General features: G+C 43.4%; 1 protein-coding gene across 15 annotated transcripts in view; it reads right to left on the bottom strand.

Moving 5' to 3' along the window:
• ARHGEF28 (Rho guanine nucleotide exchange factor 28) overlaps positions 1 to 21,979 on the bottom strand; it is a 344,670-nt gene that overhangs the window by 39,322 nt on the left and 283,369 nt on the right. For 14 of the 15 annotated variants that reach the window (XM_059878798.1, XM_059878797.1, XM_059878796.1 and 11 more), the window contains 9 exon segments: positions 20,767 to 21,021; positions 19,802 to 19,878; positions 16,234 to 16,412; positions 15,126 to 15,217; positions 13,453 to 13,635; positions 8,029 to 8,160; positions 4,997 to 5,097; positions 2,037 to 2,075; positions 1,891 to 1,938 (listed from right to left, as the gene is read on the bottom strand). In XM_059878798.1, coding sequence (XP_059734781.1) covers positions 1,891 to 1,938; positions 2,037 to 2,075; positions 4,997 to 5,097; positions 8,029 to 8,160; positions 13,453 to 13,635; positions 15,126 to 15,217; positions 16,234 to 16,412; positions 19,802 to 19,878; positions 20,767 to 21,021 — 1,106 coding nt within the window. 15 annotated transcript variants of the gene reach the window in all.

The following is a 21,979-nucleotide window of genomic DNA, read 5'->3' on the forward strand; positions in this document are numbered from 1 at the left end:
TGGGGAAACATAATGAAAAAAAGAATATTCTGTTCACAATAGGAACAGAGACAAATATCCAGGAATAAATTTAGCAGAAAAAAAGTACCTACATCAAGACAATTACAGAGATTTCCAACAGAACATAAAATAACATATTCTCAGTCAAGAGAAACAATTATTGCCAAAGTGCCAATTTTCCCCAACTTAATTCATAAATATAGTAATATTTTAATTAAACTCTCTCAGTATAAGTTTAAGAAATTTGCCAGAGTGATTTAAAAGCTTTTATGAAAGACAATTCAGATATTTGAAAGAGTGGTACTTATCTTAATAATCTTAATAGATAAGATAATGGTACTAGATCAAGAATAGGCAGATGATCAATAGAACATCAAAGACATCTTGATGCAGCCAAAGTATTGACTCAATAACAAAACAGCAATGTAGGATGACTATCTTTTCTGATGAAAACTTAGTATCAGACTTAATTTTCTTTTAATAGTCAACAGATTTAAGATATGAAATCTGAATGACAATAAACCAGTGTGGGGGGGAGTTTAATTTCAGTAATAACCAAAAAATGCAAATTAAGGTCATGAGCTACCTTGACTTATTTTCAAATTGAGGAGAAGTAGAGAGGGGTGCTAATTATTTTGACAATGTCTTTCAAAAACCTCAAAAACTGATTTCAGTAATTCATCCTAAGGACACACTCAGATGTGTTCAAAGAGGTCAGTGCACAAAGACGTGAGCTATGGTATTATTAACAGGAAAGTATAAACTGTGTGTGTGTGTTAGTCACTCAGTGGCATCTGACTCTGTGACCCCTTGAACTGTAGCTTGCCAGGCTCCTCTGTCCATGGGATTCTTCAGGCAAGAATACTAGAGTGGGTCGCCATTCCCTTCTCCAGGGGATCTTCCTGGCCCAGGGATCGAACATGGATCTCCTGCATCGCAGGCAGATTCTTTGCCATCTGAGCCACCAGGGAAGCCATAAACTATGAGAAATGGATTAATCCCATAGACCTGAATATTATACAACCATTAACAATTGTGCTATAGAGACAACTGATGACAGAGAGAGGTACAGGCTCCGAGGGTACACATAAAATGATTTTTAAAAACCGGAGGGATACATACCCCCAGACAACAGTAATTCTCTCCACAGAATCACAAGTCATTTTATTTACATGTATCAAGATCTTTCTATAAATTTGTCTATAAACATTGCTTTCACATCATTTTAAAATATTTTTTAACTCACAAATTAAGCAATTGGATGTATTCCACCTCTCTTATGCAGGACTCAGGGGATCATCCAGCCCCAGAGCCCTCATTTTTAGGATGCCTGTCTTTCCTAGACAGACAGGGAGCCATCTGATGGTAGACTCTGTGGACCACTTGCCCTTTTGTGCTCAGTCTTCATCACAGTGCCTGGCTCGGGGAGGGTACTCAATAAATGTGAGGTGGATGAACCAAGCAAACAGTGGAAGAGCATGTGAATTACTGACTGCCCCAAAGGCCTAAGGCCACATGTGGAAGTGAAAAGAGTTTAGGTGTGAATTTAAGTTTTCACCAGAAAATGTGAAGTCATACTACACTCACTTAAGAGTTTCATTGCAAACTTCCAGCCAGATCATATTCATCAATATTTTTTAAAGATATGAACTGTTTTATGGTTTCAGAGAAGAATGTTATATAAACTACAGTAATGGTGATGCCTCGTGATTACAAAACCAGGTGAAGCTCAAGCCATCAGCAGAGTTACACTTGGGGTAGAGGTGGAGGGTTGGTGTTCTTTTAAGATCATTCATTACCTCTCAAATGTTCTAAATTTTAAAGTCTGGGACTCATCAAATAAAGTGAATTGCATGAGGGAAAACATTCACAGGGTCAGAGCATAGTTACCTGAAGGCTATATAAGAGACGAGTTAAATTCTGTATCGCTTGTATAATCTGAAAAATAAGATTGTGAGTGTCAAATTTTTGAAAAAGCATTCATTATGCACAAACAAAGAAAGGATGATGACATATTTAAGATATGCAGAGCTCACCTCTGACTGCAAAGAACCTGGGAAACTTCTATATTCCACCTAAAATACATAAAAACATAAAGAAAATGAACACTCACTCCACTCTTAAAAGGCTGCACTGCATTGTTCCACAGTCTATGCCCTCAGGGAAATCACTGCTCTCGCTCTAAAACTCTTCCATAGTGACTGTTTCCTCCCAGAAAGCCAAGTCTATAGAATTCAACCACCACCAGATGAGAGAGAGCCCCCCCTGGACAGCCTTGGTATCTGAGCTGCACGGCCACTTCCTTCCAGATGCACTCAGCCCTCCCTTAAGACAGACACCCAGGGAAGATGCTCGGGGAGCGCTGCAGGCTCAAAGTGACCACATGTACCTCATGCACACCATGTTGTAAATGGTGCTCTCTGCACCCAGGCTAGTCTCTCGGGCCAGGCTTGTATCCTGGAGGCCAGGCTTGGAAACTACAGGTCATCAATGCCCAGTCTCTAACTCACTTCGAGATTTGGGAAGTCATAACTGCCGCTGGCTGGGAGGAGAAACCAGACCCAGAGGCAGCGCAAAGAACAGCACTCAGCCGGCTGGCATCCTCCCGCTGAGCGCGCCTGGGGCCCAGGTATGGGCACCTAGGAGAAGCCCTGGCAGCAGAGGCTGTGAACAAGGCCACAGGAGACCATGTGCTCCTTGGGGGGGTGGGGGGTGGATCTCTACCTGACTCCCTGCGTCTCCACTGCACACATTGAGAGCACATGTGCACAGTGAGGGCTTCCAGTTTTCAGAATGCAACATCTGTCTGTTTGTTCACTGTCTCTTTTCTCTCGTTAGGATGCAAGCCAAGGAGTAGCAAGATTTCATCTGTGTATTCAGTGCTGTGTCTGCAAACCTAAGAGGGCTGCTTGGCGTGTAATGGACACGCACATGCCATACTATAGATAAAGAGTGAGCAGCCACTGTGTCCTCCACACATCACACTGCGGGGATCCTCAGAGTTGCTGCCTCCCAAGGGCCTGCAGCCGCCTACACACCACCTGTGGTCTTGTCTGAGCAGCTTTAAATCAAACCTCAAGGAACAGTTCTCAGGTAACATGAAACTTGTTACATTCAATTAGTTCAGGCTGATGAGGCCACTGTGATGAGCTAGCCCGGCCTTTTCTCCCTACCCCCTCACTCCTCACCCCACACTGCCCATGAAAGCTTTCACTACCAAGCAGCATCTTGAACAGGGGAAGGACAAATGATGGGAAAGGAGATGCAGCTTATTCATTAGAGCTGTGCCCCACCCTCGGGAAGGTAACACGAGCCGAGAACTCCGCGTTCCATAGTGAATTCTGGAGTTCTCTCCACTCTTCTGGTTTTGTCCCTGCTCTACACTCCACTGCGTTTGTAAGAAGATTGTACGGGACATAATTTTTATACTCTATAAAAATTAGAAACACAGAAATTAGTTGGATTATGCCACATGAAGTCACCTATTCCCAAGACCCACTAAGCTTGATAGGAGACAGGAATTTTGAATTGTCATCTTTTTAATGGAGTTGGCCCGCCACCTTGTGGGCAATGTGCATAGCTGCATTTAGGTGCTTTACACGTGGGATATTTTGACATTTGGGTTACAAATCTGAAATTTTGAAAAAATTTTTCAGAAATGCTTCTTTTAAAACCTTACCATATTAAGAAAGATAATTACAAAACAGCCATCATATACTTCTTTAAAGTGTGATTTCAAATGATTCTGCTCTATAGGTCAATTCATTTCTCAAAATGTCTTATTAATGGCAAAATTTTCCAGGTAGGTTCATCCAGAGAGGAACCTGGACACCTCCTCTCTTACCTGGGACTGAATCATGGAAGAGGAGGACTTTAGGGGTGGAAGCCACCTCAGCTTTCCATTCAAAACTAATCAGCCCTTCCCCTACTTCCCTCCTCTAATAACAAAAAAGCAGCTGGAAACTAGACTTGAAAGTCAAGTTTGCCCTGAAAACAGCAGAAGAGCAGGAATGTTTTAAGATGAAAGAACTTAGAGAGCTTACAGTCAGAATAAGTGGAGTGAAATCTAATGACTATATTCATTTTGAAGTTTGAAAAAACACTAAATCACAGCCATCTTTTCTATGGCTCTTACAATATCTTTGATTTCTCAGTCATATGTAATATACACAAAAATATCTATGAAATACAAAATGTTACATAATTTACATAAAGATCTGACAGATGTCATTTTCCCACATTAACACACTGTGGTATCTGTAATGTACCTAATTCAATTTTAGATACAGTAACTCTTGGGCCCAGATAACCCTGGGAAGGCCCACTAGCCACCTCCCAGAATCATGTTCTTATTCCCCATCTCTCTCCGACATCTCAGTTTCATTTGATGTTAATAGGAAATTTCATTTTAAAAGACTGTGTTGTAACCTATGTGTATAGTACGTACTAAGGAAAGGTGATGTCACGAAGCAAAAACTGATTAGGGTAACTACAAGACTATCCAAAAGGCAGGCGACGGTAAGAGTGGTGAGAGGAAAACAATCAGAAAGGAGAGGAAGGCAAAAGGAAGTGAAGACACCAGGACGTTTCAAAGTCAAAATTATTTCTGCCACTTTGGCGTCACCCGGTTGCATAAGGGCCTGCAAGCCCAGGACCACCTCTCAGCCAAGAGGTACTCAATGTCTTGGGTGAAAAGCTGGAGGTTTGCAGGGCGGAAAGTGAGACCAGAAGCAAGAGCGCAGACACACAAATAAACATTTGAGTTTTCAATCTTTTTAATAACTTTTCATTTGTTTCTTGGTTTACACCTACACGATATCGGAAAAGCAAGAACATTTTAAGAAAAAAGGTAGGAAGTTTAAGTACGAATACTGAAATGGAGAACAATGCAGAAAACACTTGCAGACTATTCACTGCCGAGGATAGACCAGGAGCTGAGGTTGTTTTATTACACAAAGTTACCGGTGCCATTTACTAACAAGTCAGTTCACAATACCTTCTCCCCCGCATCAGAAACCGCCAGGTCGGTTCCCACACCCTGGGTCCCGGCATCCACATCCCAACAGCCTCTTCCTCCTGTCCCTTCTGTGACTAGTGCTGGAAGCACATCGTTGAGACAGAAACAAAAAGGACATCATCAAACATCAGCCAGCGGAGCGGGTCCTTGGCACACAGCTGACACATATTCCAAGGTAAGAAACATCACAACATCACATGTATCGAACATTCTTCTACGAGGTGCTAAAACAGAGCAGAGTAAAGTGCAGAGTCCCTGCCCCCAGGGAGCTTACACACTAGCAGGTGCCAATCTGACCCATGGCATCCAGTGTTTTTACTTTTCTTTCTTTCTGGCAGAGAGATGTCTGTGTGATGTCTGTGGTACCAAGACGGTAGGATTCTGCATCTCACATTCACTTAATGGGAAAAGAGGCCTGGGGAGGGTCAAATAAAAACAGGCACAGCAGAAGAAAAGCCAGGGCTGGCAGACCAGCTCTAAGGAGACAGGTCTGGGAAGCCTCCTTCAGGGCTGGTACAAGAGCAGCAGGCCATAAACAAGGGAGGGAGGCGTCCAACAGGAGGAATGAAATGTCTTTCTAAGCAGGTAAAGATGGCGAAAACTGCATGAGCTCAGAGTCATGAAACTGAGAAGCTGTCCTTATCTGCAAATAACTTACTAGTAATATTTTCAATACTTTCCAAATGTGTTTTTTCCCTTACAATTCTTGCTTATGCTCTAAATTCACAAACACTGTAATTACTATATACTTAATGTATGAAAACGCAGAAATATTTTTAGCCCAGAAATATGTTTAAGTACCAAAGAGATTTCACTCCATCCATTAAATCTCCAATGGTAGGATTTTATTTATCCACCCATGTGAATTCAGTTAAAATTTATACCATGTTCATCTTGCACAGATTAAAACTAGACTTTCCAGAGCCCTTTCCCACATAGAATTTCACTGGAACTCTGCCCAATCAGGACCTCATGAAATAAATATTCATTTGTGACACTATTTATAATTTTTTTCCTTGGTACTATCTTGGAACTTTATTTCTGATGAAGGAAATACTTTTTTATTTAAATTAATTAAAAAATACTTAGATCTCTGGAAAATGAGAGCCCTCTCTGATTCCCAAGGCCTCTTTTATTATGAAAAAGCTTTTGTTTATGCAGAAACTGCTTCAAATTATATCAGCTAAAATTTAAGTTCATTTTGCCCAAGCTGGTCAATGCTTCCTCTATAGTGAAGGGACACATTGTAGAGCTTTTTCTGGCACTCAAAAATGGTTCAACCCTTGGATACTATTCCTAACTCTCAGAGAGACGCCCAAAGAATTAGCCATTCTCTCTCTTGTCCCCCTCATAGACATGAGGACCACCAGATAGGGAAAGAAGCTGACGGTGAGCCAGATGAAGGCAAGAAGAGTGGAACGGATCAGGTCCTTCTGCTCCTGTATTCTCTTTCAGAACAGACAAGAGGGTCTTCATAATTTCACAGGAAGTAGATTTACCTGTCTACCTGATTAGGTATATTGAGAACTGAAAACAGAGGGTCTTTCTTGGTCTGTAATCTCAGACTGACATGGGCCTGACTTAGAAGGACCCAGTCCTTGAAGCCTGTCATGGGACTAACCCATCCAGTTACAGACTTTTTGTTTAGGAAAGTGTTTTTCACCCTTATCAACCCTATAAGGAGCATCAAACTCCGGTAGCACTGTGTTCCAGTCCAGCCCCAGCACTGAACACCAACCTGCCCCTCCTCTACAGGAACCCTGACATCAGGCCCCTGGGAACGGGCTCTGGATGGTTCTAGTAGATGTCAGGGGAGATGACGGCCCGGTCTGATGGAGGTGGGTGCGGCCTGTGCTCGAGCAGCTGCCGGAGCTGAGCGGAGCCTCTCCAGCTGTCCCTGGGCTGAGGCTGAGAGCGGCAGATCCCTACTCGTATTTTTAGCTAGAACTTCCTCAATGGCATACTGAGGTTCTTCTTTAAAAAGGAAATCACCCGGGGCAGTACAACTCCCCGGACGAATCTGGGCTGTGTTGAAATGAAAAACATATGTGCACATTCTGAAAATAGAAACCCAGGATTAGATAAAGTAGAACCCAAGAGAGGAAAGTAATTATTGGTGCTAGTTTTAAAAAATGTATAAAATTTTAAAACTGGACTGCTTCCATTCATCTCTTAATTAACCAAGGGATGCTGTTAAAGAAATTCTAAGGCAATTTAATCCGCCAATCTCTAGCTACTAAAAGACATCTTATCTTGAGCATAGAAGACCTGGTGGAAGTAAGGTTTTTAGTCACCAGGATATAATGAAAACCACGTGCTTCTATCTCAAAAACCTCTGGAGACCTAAATATTTCGCTTACAACTACACATATGATTAGGTTTTGAGAAATTACTGAAATCAACTTACTACATTCTATTTTTCTGTATTTAAAGTCTTCTGAAACACTGTTTAATAAATGAATCCCGACCTCAAAGTGTATAGCAACATTGATCAAGAATCTTTTGGCGCTTCTACATTTCATGTGTGTGTATATGTGGGTGTGTGTGTACGTGTGTCTTGCATGTGTGCATGCACGCATTAGATTCTAGTTTTCTGAGTTTGGTTTTCTCAGTTGGCCATATGAGATGAAGGTAAAGGACTTACTTTTTAATGAACTGCAGGGACCCTTTTCCAAAAAAAAACCCCAAAACTGCAAAAGCTCTTGCAAGACTGCATTCAGTTAAGTCACAGGCAACACAAGGCAGGGCAGGGTCTGGGGAGGGTCACTGCCCGCCTGAGTAACCTGCAGCTAGGCAGCACCGCCTACAGCCACTGTCTAAGTCCTGGTCCTCGGAACACCGCGTCGTTATTTCAGGTAAAGCAGGCCTGCCTATTTATTCTCAGATTTTTTCCTAAAGAATACACTCAGAACCCTCCAAATCAGGGCACAGTTGCTGCCTTCATCTTATGTGCCCACTCTGTGCCCCAGGTCTGTGCCCAGGCTCACCGCGAAGGCCACACACTCACTTACAAGCAGTAGACGATCCTGGTGCGTCCTGAGAATGGAGCACGTCCGGCAAAGCAGGTTCTCCACAACCTTCCTCGGGGGACTGGCATGCATCGCTCATCTGGGAAGCCTTCACTGCCACCTGCAGACTCTCAGCTAAGGAGGAGGAGGAAAACAAAAGCCAATTTAAAAGACACACACACACACACATTTTTTACTTAGTTCAGGGGTTAGCAAGCTGTATTTTACCTGTGTCTGTTTTTATATGACCCAGGAGCCAAAATTGACTTTTACCTTTTTTACAGTTGTATTAAAATATACATCCATGCACAAAGAAGATTGTGTTCCCAAAAACCTGTACATGGCCTGCAGAGCCTAAAATATTTACTATCTGGCCCTTTACAGAAAAAGTTTACCCACCTGAAATTTAGACCAATACTTTCAGTATCATTTTATGATATAGGATTAATTCAATTTTTTTTTTTAAAAACTCACAGTAAAAATAATTCAAATGCAACTTTCAGTAAAATAGTATGCTTTAAAAAAACTTCCTGAAGCTCAGTTAATTTAAATATAATATCAGGCATTAGGATTTTCAAACTGACTACTCAGAAATATTAGTTATTCTTCAAAAGAGAATTTCCCCAAACATGCCTTAAATAAAATACAGGTTCCCAATCCTTACCCTCGACCTACTGGATCAGATTATCCAGAGAAGAAAACAGAGGAGTTAAACGTTAAAGAGCACCAAAGGCTCCTCTTGAGATCTGGTAAGACTGGGAAACACCACACTGAGAAAGGCAAGTTTTTAATGACAAGGAAAAGTCTGCAATTAGCATGGAGAATAGTATAATTCTGAGGATTCTACAAATATTTCTAAAACACTCTGTCCAGTGATTCAATTTAGTAACTAGTCATTGAGCACCTACTCTGGGGGCCACTGGGCATCTGCTAATAAGGTGAGTTTGCAGAGGAGGAAAGAGACATATACAACTAAGTCTACTGCAGGGCAATGCACATCAGCGCCAAGTTCTGCCAGCCAGGTATCAGAGCACTACAGAACGCCCAGCAGCACAGGCTAAAATTGCAAGCATGTAACTTATGTGATAAAGACATCATCAAGGATAATGAGAGGGCCCCTGGCTCATGTCAATCCAGCCTTTGGGCTTTATTTCTAAAAACTCGCTTGTCTCTACCCTCTTCTCCCTACTTGCATTGCCAACAGTCCTGGTCTAGACCAAGGCCCCAGCCTCTCTCATTGTAACCGCTTCTTAACAGTCTCCAGGCAAACTATTCTCCTTCTGATCTTGTTTTCCGTTCATCAACCCTCATTCTTTTCAAGACATAAATAAGATCATGCTACACCCATGATTAAAAGCTTCCAACAACTAACTTTCCATTGGTTTTGGAATAAAATCTCTCTCTCCCTCTCTCTTTAACCACAGTCTAGAAATATCTGGTCCCTGCCCACCCATAGCACAGTCTCCTCTGCCTCCTGCCACCTGGCCTTCCTTCTTTCATTGAACATGCCAAGCTCATTCCGATGCAGGGGCTACAAACTCACATTCTCTCAGCCCAGGAATTGTCTTCCCCTAGGTCTCCAGACAGTTGGCTTCTCATCAGTCAATTCTCACCTCAAAACATAACCTCAGAGCATCTTCCCTGACCTCTCTACAGTAAAGCCTTCCCCTCATCCAATCCCATTATCTTATTGGCTTTCTGAAATTACCTTGTTTCTTTGTGTATTGTTTCCTAGAGATTTTTATGAAAGCATTACTCTTTCCTTAGTTGGCACCAACAATAGTGCACATGGTTCAGTTCAGTTCAGCTGCTCAGTCGAGTCTGACTCTCTACAATCCCATGGACTGCAGCACGCCAGACTTCCCTGTCCATCACCAACTCCCAGAGCTTGTTCAAACTCATGTCCATCGAGTCAGTGATGCCATCCAACCATCTCATCCTCTATCTTCCCCTCTCCTCCTGCCTTCAATCTTTCCCAGCATCAGGGTCTTTTCAAATGAGTCAGCTCTTTGCATCAGGGGGCCAAAGTATTGGAGTTTCAGCTTCAGCATCAGTCCTTCCAATGAATATTCAAGACTGATTTCCTTTAGGACTGACTGGTTTGATCTCCCTACAGTCCGAGGGACTCTCAAGAGTCTTCTCCAATACGACAGTTCAAAAGCATCAATTCTTTGGTGCTTAGCTCTCTTTATAGTCCAACCCTAACATCCATACATGATTACTGGAAAAACCATAACTTTGACTAGACAGACCTTTGTTGGAAAAGTAATGTCTCTGCTTTTTAATATGCTGTCTAGGTTGGTCGTAACTCTTCTTCCAAGGAGCAAGTGTCTTTTAATTTCATGGCTCCAGTCACTATCTGCAGTGATTTTGGAGCCAAAAAAAAATAGTCTGTCACTGTTTCCATTGTTTCCCCATCTATTTGCCATGAAGTGATGGGACCAGATGCCATGATCTTAGTTTTCTGAATGCTGAGTTTTAAGCCAGCTTTTCACTCTCCTCTTTCACTTTCATCAAGAGGCTCTTTAGCTTCTCTTCACTTTCTGCCATAAGGGTGATGTCATCTGTATGTCTGAGGTTATTGATATTTCTCCTGGCAATCTTGATTCCAGCTTGTGCTTCATACAGCCCAGCATATCGCATGATGTATTCTGCATATAAGTTACACAAGCAGGGTGACAATAGACAGCCTTGATGTACTCCTTTCCCAATTGGGAACCAGTCTGTTGTTCCATATCCAGTTCTAACTGTTGCTTCTTGACCTGCATATAGATTTCTCAGGAGCCAGGTAAGGTGATCTGGTATGCACATGGTAGGTAGATGCTTAAAGCATATCTGATGAATAAATGAGTGAGAGATTCTCCATCAGTGGACTCAGCCATGAAATTAAAAGATGCTTACTCCTTGGAAGAAAAGTTATGACCAACCTAGATAGCATATTCAAAAGCAGAGACATTACTTTGCCAACAAAGGTCCATCTAGTCAAGGCTATGGTTTTTCCAGTGGTCATGTATGGATGCGAGAGTTGGACTATGAAGAAAGCTGAGTGCCAAAGAATTGATGCTTTTGAACTGTGGTGTTGGAGAAGACTCTTGAGAGTCCCTTGGACTGCAAGGAGATCCAACCAGTCCATTCTGAAGATCAGCCCTGGGATTTCTTTGGAAGGAATGATGCTAAAGCTGAAACTCCAGTACTTTGGCCACCTCATGCGAAGAGTTGACTCAATGGAAAAGACTCTGATGTTGGGAGGGATTGGGGGCAGGAAGAAAAGGGGATGACAGGGGATGAGATGGCTGGATGGCATCACCGATTCAATGGACGTGAGTTTGAGTGAACTCCGGGAGATGGAGATGGACAGGGAGGCCTGGCGTGCTGCGATTCATGGGGTCGCAAAGAGTCGGACACAACTGAGTGACTGAACTGAACTGAACTGATGCCCTCCTCAGGCTTTCCAGGTAGCTCAGCTGGTAAAGAATCCATCTACAATGCAGGAGATCCTAGTTTGATTCCTCGATTGGGAAGTTCCCCTGGAGAATGGATAGGCTACCCACTGCAATATTCTTGGGCTTTCCTGGTGGTTCAGACACTACAGAATCCACCTGCAATGCAGGAGACCTGGGTTCAATCCCTGGGTTGGGAAGACACCCTGGAAAAGGGCATGGCTAGCCACTCCAGTATTCCTTTTTTTTCTCCCACTCCAGCATTCTTGCCTAGAGAATCCCCATAGACAGAGGAGCCTGGTGGGCTACAGTTCATGGGGTTGCAAAGAGTCAGAGATGACCGAGCGACTGAGCACACGTGCCCTCCTTAAGAGCTCAGTTTCCTCAACTGTGAAACAGATGCAACAGATTCCATGATTTCTAAATCCTCTTCCAGAGGTAGTGTACTGAGATTTCTAAGACAGAACTTACCAAATGTTTTCCGCAAACAACCAGAGAGTAAATATTTTAGGCTTTGTGGGCCTACTGCAACTATTCAGTTGCCTGTTGCAACTATTCATCTTTGCCATTGTAGCCAGAGAGCAGCCATAGACGAGAGGAAACACATGGGTGTGCCTGTGATCCAATAGAACTATCGCTATAAGAACACGTGGTGGGAGGTGGGACGCATTTAGTCCACGGTCTGTAATTTATCAACCCGTGTGCTGAATGACCGCATCCCCTGCCACTCTCAGGTGGTGGCTTTTTTATCTCCCAAGCCCTCCGTCCCTACTGTCACTTCCAGTCTATTAGCCCTATTTCCTCCCTAAACCTGTTTTTCCTTTGAATTTTATGCCACCAGATTTATACCACTTACTGGCCCTCCTGGTTGTCATTCATCTACAGACTCTCAAACAACACGGCACCTGGCATAAGTCCTCTCCCCTCCCCCAGTGCTACTCTTGTCAAAATTCTCTGTCATCGCAACTCTATGAACACGGTCCTCCAACACCCTGGCCTCTCATCTCCCTAACTTTTTCCCCTTCACTGACCTCGTCCTCCACCTACCTCAGCCAGCAACTCCCGCGGTTATGCCCTAGACTCTGTTATTCTCCCACACTGTGCTCATAGGGCTCCTTTAAAAACACAAACCAAGACATTCCTCTACTCAAAACTCTGTACTGCTTCCCATGTCACTCACAATGAAATTCCAAGTACTTAATCTTGGTCTCATCTATGTACCCCGCGGCCTAGGCGCTGTAACTCCTCCCGCCACTCTCCACCCCTGTTTCCCTCCACCTGCACTGTCCCCTTTGCTGTTCCTCAAACGAGCTGGGTGCTCGCCTGCCTCAGGGCCTTTGCACCTGCACTTCTCCAATCTGGAACATTCTTTCTCCAGTTGTCTACTCTGCTTTTTCACTTCCTTCTTGTCTGCTCACATATCACCATATCAAAGAGCACTTCCCTGGTCATCCTAACAAAATTAGAACCTCCCCAACCCCATCTGGAGAAGGCGATGGCACCCCACTCCAGTACTCTTGCCTGGAAAATCCCACGGATGGAGGAGCCTGGTAGGCTGCAGTCCATGGGGTCGCTAAGAGTCAGACATGACTGAGCGACTTCACTTTCATGCATTGGAGAAGGAAATGGCAACCCACTCCAGTGTTCTTGCCTGGAGAATCCCAGGGACGGGGGAGCCTGGTGGGCTGCTGTCTATGGGGTCGCACAGAGTCGGACACGACTGAAGTGACTTAGCAGCAGCAGCAGCCAACCCCATCACTCTCTATTCCCCTTATCCTTATTTTCCTTCATAGCACTTGAACCAAACTGACATTTTTTTAAAAAATATATTTTGCTGTTTCTGGAATCAGTAAGGACTCTGTCTCTGAATAATAAGGATTTATTCTGCTGTATCTTCAGCTCCAAGACCACAACACATGGCACATAGTAGCTGCTTAATAAACATTTTGGGAGTCTGTTGAGAAAAATCCTTTTGGAAGCAACTTACCCTCTTTCAGTGCTGCGGCCAGTAATGAGGCTGCCTGGGGAGGCTCTCCGGGGTCTGGTTGAATGAGGAGGTGGGGCTCTAGATGGACATCCTGAAATCCACTTAGTTCTCCAAGTTTCGCGTAGATATGCAGTTTCTCTTCCAAATATGTGCAAATTTGTTGATCTTGGTTACTGAGTATTTCTAAGAAATAGTATTTATCATTGAAAATTGTCACATGAATATAACAAATGAAAACCCAGGCTCTAAGACAAAAATGTTGCTAATTAGCAAGCAGGACGGTTGAACAGGTCAAGTACAAGTCAGTGGGTGGGACAAACAGATTCAAATCCTAACTTTCTATTTGGTGACTGTAGCTTCCAGCAGATGATTAAACATCTTCCACTGTCTCTTCTATAAATTTGTTGTACTCAATAAATGTTCGTTTCCCTTCCAATTCCCCTAATTCCAGAAAACCTTGCAAAGCCAATCTTTGTTTATTCAGGCTGTTTTCTATTAAGACTAAACATGAAGCTCAGGAATGAAAATTGAGGCGGCGCTGTCCCTGATGAGCGCTTCCCGCAAGGGAAAACAACGCCAGGGCTGGAACGCTCGGCCTTCAGCCAGTCCTGGTCAAAACCAAACATACCGGTTTACGTTTTTGGTTTCTCAACATCCAATTTCTTTAACCATCTTCGCATGCATCGTCTTCCTCTAATTTCAGCATGTCACAGAATTCTTAGAGCTTAAAGGGACCCCAACCAGCAGCGAATCCAGGGCTTCTCAGTCTGCCTCAGAATCATCAGAGGGGAGTTTAAAATACTGGCGTGTACAGCCCATCGCCCTCAAATTCTGGGTGAGTTGGCTGAGGGTGAAATCCAGGCATCAGAATTTTTAAAGACCTCTGCAAGTGATTCTAATGCCCAGTGAGAGGTGAGAATCACTGAGCTCATTTAATTTCCTTATTTCACAGATTTGGAAACCAAGGACCAGAGTTCCGATGATCCTTGTCCAAAGTCAGTCACCTGTGGCCTAATGGTGCTGGGATCTAAAATCAAAACACTAGACAACGGGGTTTCCCTGGTGGCTCAGTGGTAAAGAATCCACCTACCAATGCAGGAGACAAGGGTTCGATCCCTGGTCCAGGAAGAGCCCACGTGCCATGGAGCAACTAAATCCACGTGCCACAACCCCTGAGCCTGCGCTCGAGAGCCCGTGCTCTGCAACCAGAGAAGCCCCTGCAACGGCTTCTCTCCACCCAGGAATCTGTACGTGAGATTAAAACCCAAACACCACAACCAGAGAGCAGTCGCCACTCACCACAGCTAGAGAAAAGCCTGTGCAGCAACACAGGCCCAGCGCAGCCAAGAATAAATTAATCTTTAAAAACGCTAGACAGCCGCTCCCGTGCCTACCTGCGCCACACTGCCTTAATTACTGTCATGTTATACGCAGGATTTTAAACATGTGTATTTTAATCACTAAGGAGGAAGAGGTAGGGCCTCATTTTATTTGAGCACTTCTAGTGTCAATATATATTAATATATATACAATTTTTGAGAGCAGCCAGGGTGGGCCGTGGGTGCATGCACAAAATTAATTACTCAGTCCTGAACTCCTATTCACGCCACCTGGGCCTTCCCAGTCTCCCAGGAGAACCGCGTGAGCGGGACGCAGGGGCGTCTGCTCTGTACCTTGGCATTGCTGAATCTTCGCCACTCTGGCTTCAGCTTTCCTCCTCTCTTCATCAGACTCACTTGTCCTTCCCCCTTCTTCTTCTGGGCAACTTTAAAAGACAACAGCCAAGAGAGACAACTGAAACCAAACCCAGGTCTCTTTAGGTTCATTAGAAAGACATGGGAACTTGGCAGAAGAATTATTCAGAAAAGAAAAATTTAGCATAAAGAGAATTCATCATGCCCCCTGGCCAAGAGATTTGGTTTTCTTGAGTATATAATGGAGCTTGCATAATGTAAGAGAGCTTTCAAAGTGAGCAGTTTAGGATGACTCAAATATTCCAACAAACACACACATACACAAACATATACACACACAATACCAATGCCAGGAGTAGGTACAATTAAAAGAATACTTTTTGCTTTCTACTGCATTTGGGTATTTCCATTCTCAATGAGGGTAAGAGTAGAGAGACTAGAGGCGGATGGAGGTAGGGTGCCAGGCTGGGTGGAGTGCAGTGGAAGTGGAGGAGTTTTATACATCTTTCAAGATCTAATCAAATTACCATTAAGAACGATCACCCTCACACCCCCATTTATAAAAACTGTCATGGCACCAGCAATGAGGGGTCAGCTGATACAGATCCACTGGTCTAAAACTGTTTATTGAATGATTCTTCCGAATTATGGACACAGAAAAACAGAAGACATGGTCCCTGCCCTCGAGGAGCTTCCAATCTAACAACCAAACATATATACATAAATAAAATGACAGCTACAAGGTGGTAGCAGATATCAAGCATCAAATAAATGCTTTGGGAGCAGGTATTAAGGGATTTCAGGTTAGGAAGAGACCAGTGGAACTGCGGAGGTCTTCATGAAGATGCTGGGTCACAGATGTACCAAGACGGGCGGGAGTCACACAGGCAGAAGGAGACGGGGCGTTACATGCAGGGAGGCGTGGAGAACACAGATGCAGATGAGGGGCTATGGCAGGCGGGAGCAGGGGGCAGGGAGCAGACCCTTCTAGCTGAGGCTGAGCTTTCATGCAGGGGAGACATGGTTAGATTATTTTCCCCAACAGAACAAGTCCATTCCCGCAATAGTGGACAGAAGGAAGCGCTACCTTTCTACTGCCTGTTGGATCCGTCTCATCCAGGTATTTCTTTCCTCCTTGGAGTTGGTATGGATTTCATACATCTCGGGACCAGCAGATGAAGCGCTGATCAAAAACATTCCTCTCTCCTCATTCGCAACTTCCCTAGCAATGAGCTTCTGAAGGGAAATAACTGATGGCTTCTGATCCTACATAAAACAGGATGAGCTGCAGATGAAACAGCGTCCTACTTAAAGGAAGGGTCTCTCAAAACACAATAGCTAAGGAAAGCGACAGTATTAGGCAAATATCCCACTGCAACCTTTCCGGAAGGGCTGTGGAAGTGGGTAAGATCTCCAATGAAAAGGATATGGTGAAGCGCGGATGGAAAAGAGGATGCAAGAGAATGTCCTTAGGAATTGATGATTTAAAAAGATATCATTTAAAAAGAACAATCAGAGCAATAGGAAAAAATATCCAAAAAGGCAGTAGTGAGGGATAGAGAGACTTCTCTCGAAGGGCATGGAAACAGAGTATCAAATATTATGAATAGATTAAGAGGGTTGGAAGACCTAAAGTGACCCTTGGATTTGGCACTTAACAGCAACAGTGTTTTCACAAGGTGATGTGTACAGAACCCCAAGCAACAAAGAGAAATCTATTAAAATGAAAGGTAAGCAAAGAGAGGCAAGACCCCAGATTCTCCAGGACCAGTGTCTCCTGCTACCACAGTACCAAGCACAGAGGCTCACTCCCACGTGCAAATGCCTCTTGTTCTCACCAACTGATAGGTGAGCTCTTGGTGAGCAGAAGTGGGTCTAATTCATCTTCATATACCTAACACATTGTTTTGAATAAAGTAGGGAACTCAGTAAATGTTCACAGAACTCTATTTGGCATAATCCCATCAGACGGAAATAGGAACAAAGTCTAAAACTTGGCTGATTAAATCACTTTTCCTATCAACATTTATTGTGATCCTTCAGGGCCTCCTTCTAAGCATTGGGGATTCAAAGATGAATAAAAAAACATGGATAATGCTAATTTTGGTAGGTAGCGATAGTTGAACAAATGGCCAAAAGAATGCCTACATAATGAATACTCTGGGGGCTAAATATGAAGAATCTTCTTTGGTTTGTGGCTTCTACCACTGTTTACAGAGCTGGCTGCAGCACGCAGCTTTGCTTCTGCCCCAGGAACCAAGAGATGCCTTTATCCAGAACATGCCGCTCCAGCCCTCCCTGCTGACTCCTTAGTGCTGGCCTATTTTCCCAGCATCACCCAGCTTCACCACATCTGAAGTTGTGTGCAAGGGTATGACCAGAGGATCACTTCACTCTATCTTCATCCAATTCTTCAGGGAAGCAAACACAAAAAACCAACCCACCATGGGACAAACCATTGGTCTACTCAGTCTTGGGTGCTGCCTCTGCTCGTGGAAGTCAAAGCTGCTTTGTGCCAAAGCTTTTGGAATGCTGTGCTTTCTAATTAGGGAGCACCTGTGAGCACGTTTAATATACCTTACTCGATTATGGGTTTACTATATAAGACCTTATCTACCTTCCTTCTTGCAATGCTGTTTCACCTTCAGCTTACAAGGTCAGCAGCCTCTGTACATAAAGAGGCAGAGGCAGAATAGGTTTGAATATATATAAACACACACACACACACACACACATAATTTGAACTAGTAGTTTAGTGTTGCAGGAGAGGAGGTGGTGGGGTCAGATATTTTAAAAATGAAAAACAGGTCAGTGGATAGAAAGTAGCTTACATTTAACCACCATAGACCAGGAGGCATCAGGGGCAGGACCATGATTACGCGTATGAACCACACAGGGACCCTAGGGACGATCAAGAATTCAAGTTGAACCTCTAGGAATGGAGGGAACCTGGCTGCTTTGGAGACAGATGTCAAAAACCAGTGACGCAAAGGCCTAGGTCAGCTTGCAGAGAGCTTTTTAGAAATAATTTTCCAGTCTCTAAAAACCGAGCATTTCACTGTTTTAAAATAAAAACACTAGATTTCTGGGTTTTGAGGGAAAGCAGAAGATTAGCAACCCTGGGCCCATGCCCTCATTTAAAACACAGGCAATGGCTGAGTCATCCTGCCCTCTGCAGGAAAGGGCATGGATTCACTGGTTCACTGCAGTCTCTACCACTACCAGTTCCTTGACAGCAAGAGTCCAGGCTGGTTTACTCATTAATTAATATATTTCCTGCCCAATCCCTGAAGACACTGGAGTTGACAACCCCTGCCCAAGGGAAAGAGGTAAAGCAACTTCTACGTTCAGCCTCATTGTTACATCACATCCACTGGTGATTCCATAAAGTGGCCGATTCTGTTTAGTAATTCATTCCATATCAATCAATGGATGACAAGTACCAACATTGCAGACAGCTTCCATTATGCTGCTCACATTGGTACCACATCTTAGATTCTTCCCTATAACAGGGCCTGATGCTCCACAATGCTGATAAGGGGTTAACTGACAGCATCTTCCATCTTTAACTGAGTCACTGTGGGCCACAAGATGCTGCATAAGACATGCTATAAAATATTGGTTTTACTGCTATTCTATGCCTCACTCTGTGCTGGCAATGAGATTAAATAACACAGTACAAAGATAAGTATTACATGAACAGCCTTATTATCTAATAGCCACTATGGGAGAATGAAGAAAGAAGCCTCTTTACACTTCAGATACCAGGATGGTATTCTCATGTTTGGCAGAAGGGACAGCACGAATGGAGTTAGCAACTGGTACAGCAGGCACTGCCCAGCAGGGATAAAGAGAGTGAGGTACCAGAAAGAAAGAAAGAAAGTGAAGTCGCTCAGTTGTGTCTGACTCTTTGCAACCCCGTGGACTGTAGCCTACCAGGCTTCTCCGTCCATGGGATTCTCCAGGCAAGAATACTGGAGTGGGTTACCATTTCTTTCTCCAGGGGATCTTCCTGACCCAGGGATCGAACCTGGGTCTCCCACATTGGAGGCAGACACTTTAACCTCTGAGCCACCAGGGAAGCAGCATTAATATCTCAGTTGCTGGGAAGTCAGGAATGGGAGGGGAGGGGGTTTCTGAAGGGAAGACCAAGATAGTCAAGCAGCAGAGGGTCCCCTGGTGGCTCAGTCGGTAAAGAATCTGCCTGCAATGCAGGAGACCTGGGTTCGATGCCTGGGTTGGGAAGATCCCCTGAAGGAGGGCATGGCAGCCCACTCCAGTATTCTTGCCCAGAGAATCCCCATGGACAGAGGAGGCTGGCGGGCTGCAGTCCATGAGGTTGCAAAGAGTTGGAGACTACTGAGCGACTAAGGACACATTCACCAACTAGTATCAAAATACTTCAGTATTTTCACAATTGATCAAATTGCTGCATCAACTGACTACCAGTCCTGGTTATGATAAATCAACTCACATCATGCTTGGAAAACCAACTGGATGCTTGTTACTGAACACTGTAATCACTGATAATGGGAATATACCACAGGCATGATCTTGTCGATGATCTTGTTAATTTCACTATGCATTTCAGGCATTTTCCAAGAAGATGTGGGATTAAAGTAATTGAAATACTCATCACATGGCTGAATACTTACAACAGCTGCAAAGATGTATTTCTGGTCTTTTTCTTGTAAAAAGAGCAGCACATCAGTTAGAAGTAGAGCTAGGATATCTTCAAAGGAAAAAAATTACTAGTATTAATGAAGCAAACCACAATTCAAATGCCCTTATTAAAATTATCATTTCCTGTTTAATTTAAACAAACTAAATATTAAAAAGCTAAGATTTAGTCTAATTATAAAACTTTTATTAAAATGCCTATATTATGATAGCTAAAGGCTTACTTTAGAGATAACATAGTAAGTAAGTGGCATTTAAGTGCATGCTTGTGCCTGTCATTGTCGGTACAGCTAAATCTCCAGCAAAATTTAATGTTGTAGCTTTCAAAAATGGAAGGAAAATATTCAGTGAAAACCAAGGTCCTATTAAGTCCAGTGGCCAGTGTTGACAAAGCCTCAGGCAAGGTGCTAGCTACAGAATCATTCCTTAAGGATCAGAATAAACTGTCTTAAACTCTGACCAGATTAACAGATGTCTGCTCAGTAGCGAACACCCCCAATGTCAACATGTATATTCATGCATTATGTCACTCCATACCAAAGATGTTTAGAGTTTATTTCTCTCCTCAATGGTCTGAGTTCTGGGCTGGCTTGGCACACAATAGACTCTGGGTGTGTAGGCATATTTTCCAGAATAATATTTCCATGCCACCAATTAGGATTCTCAGTGCCTTTGATTCAGACTTGATCGCAAACTTGAAAACCCATGCAACACTTAGGAAGCCTTTTGCTTGGGGGCAGCAAACTCTCCCCAAAGGTGTGCAGGGTGGGCCACCTCTGTCTGTTGAGGTTTCCAACTCAACCCTGCAGCAGTCTTTCCACTGACCCACAGTTTGTGTGTGTGCCTGCATTGCTGAACCATTTTTCTTTGGAAAATCTGTCCTCTGTTAAATGAATAATGCGCATTAGAAACAGAAACTGGCCTATTAGAGCCGCAGTACCTTTGAAACGACCTGTAGCAGTTTTCCAATAGACAAGGCCATCATATAACAGGGTCCTCTCTTTACTCATCAGTGCCTGTTTCCTAAACACATGGCCATTTTTGAGCTTGGTGTATGTTTTGTTTTCGATCTTATTTAGGATCTCAAGCCATTTTTGTTTTTTCTCATATTCGCTGACTTTTAAATCCACAGCTGCAATCATGTCTTTAATTAAGCAAAGAGCTTTGCATAAGTCTCTCTGTTCTTCAGTGCTCTCTGCATGGGAAAAAGAAAGAACAGACACCAAGCAATAAGCCGGAGTGCTGAGGGAGACACTTTTTCTTTAATGTTAAAAAAAAGTTAAATACATCATCTAAAGAGCAGAAATCCCATAGCAAAAATGTTGGACTGACTTCAAATATTAGGGAGTTTGGGACTGACATATACACACTGGTATATTTAAAACAGACAACCAATAAGAACCTACTGTACAGTACATGCAACTCTGCTGGATATTATGTAACAATCTAGACAGGAACACGTGTAACTGAACCACTTTATTGCATACCTGAAACTATCACAACATTGTTAATCAACTAAACGCCAATATTTAAAAAAGAGGGAAAAAATATTCTATCATCACTCCTGCATCCCTCCTGCCCAAAAGGATGGTTAAAATGTGTCCTTACGAAGATTTCCTTATCAGATACTTCAGCAGAACACTGTGACTACATGATGTCTGAGTTCTAGAGACTGGTCTGACCTTCTTCCCAGAGCCGTGACTATCATATCCCAAGTTCAGCCCTCCTTCCACCTGCCCAGATATGAGTAATCAAGCAGTCCCCATACCAAGCTCCTCAGAACTTCATTGAGCTACAAGCTCAACCTGGAATCCTTTCCCAAAAGGAGGCTGCAGTGTGACTTGAATGGACACCAGACTCATTTGCCTTCCTGGATCCCTAGCTCCATAAAAAGTAACATTCAAAATTATAGTTTACAACTGCATTAGCATAAAGATAAATATACTAATAATATGTATTAAAACATCTTTTCAGCCTCAAAAATTGGGACCAAGGCACTGTGCTGCATGGCTACGTCAGCTATGCCAACAGAGTAGATAATCATCAGCCCAACTACGATTCTTTGAAATTCAGGCCAAATCTCTTATCTCTAGACTCTCTGAAGAAAAACTTCTAGAGGAGTTTCTGCAACAGCTTCCTGGAGCTTCTGATGA

Source organism: Bos taurus, chromosome 20, assembly GCF_002263795.3.
Source record: "Bos taurus isolate L1 Dominette 01449 registration number 42190680 breed Hereford chromosome 20, ARS-UCD2.0, whole genome shotgun sequence".
Lineage (NCBI taxonomy): Eukaryota > Metazoa > Chordata > Mammalia > Artiodactyla > Bovidae > Bos > Bos taurus.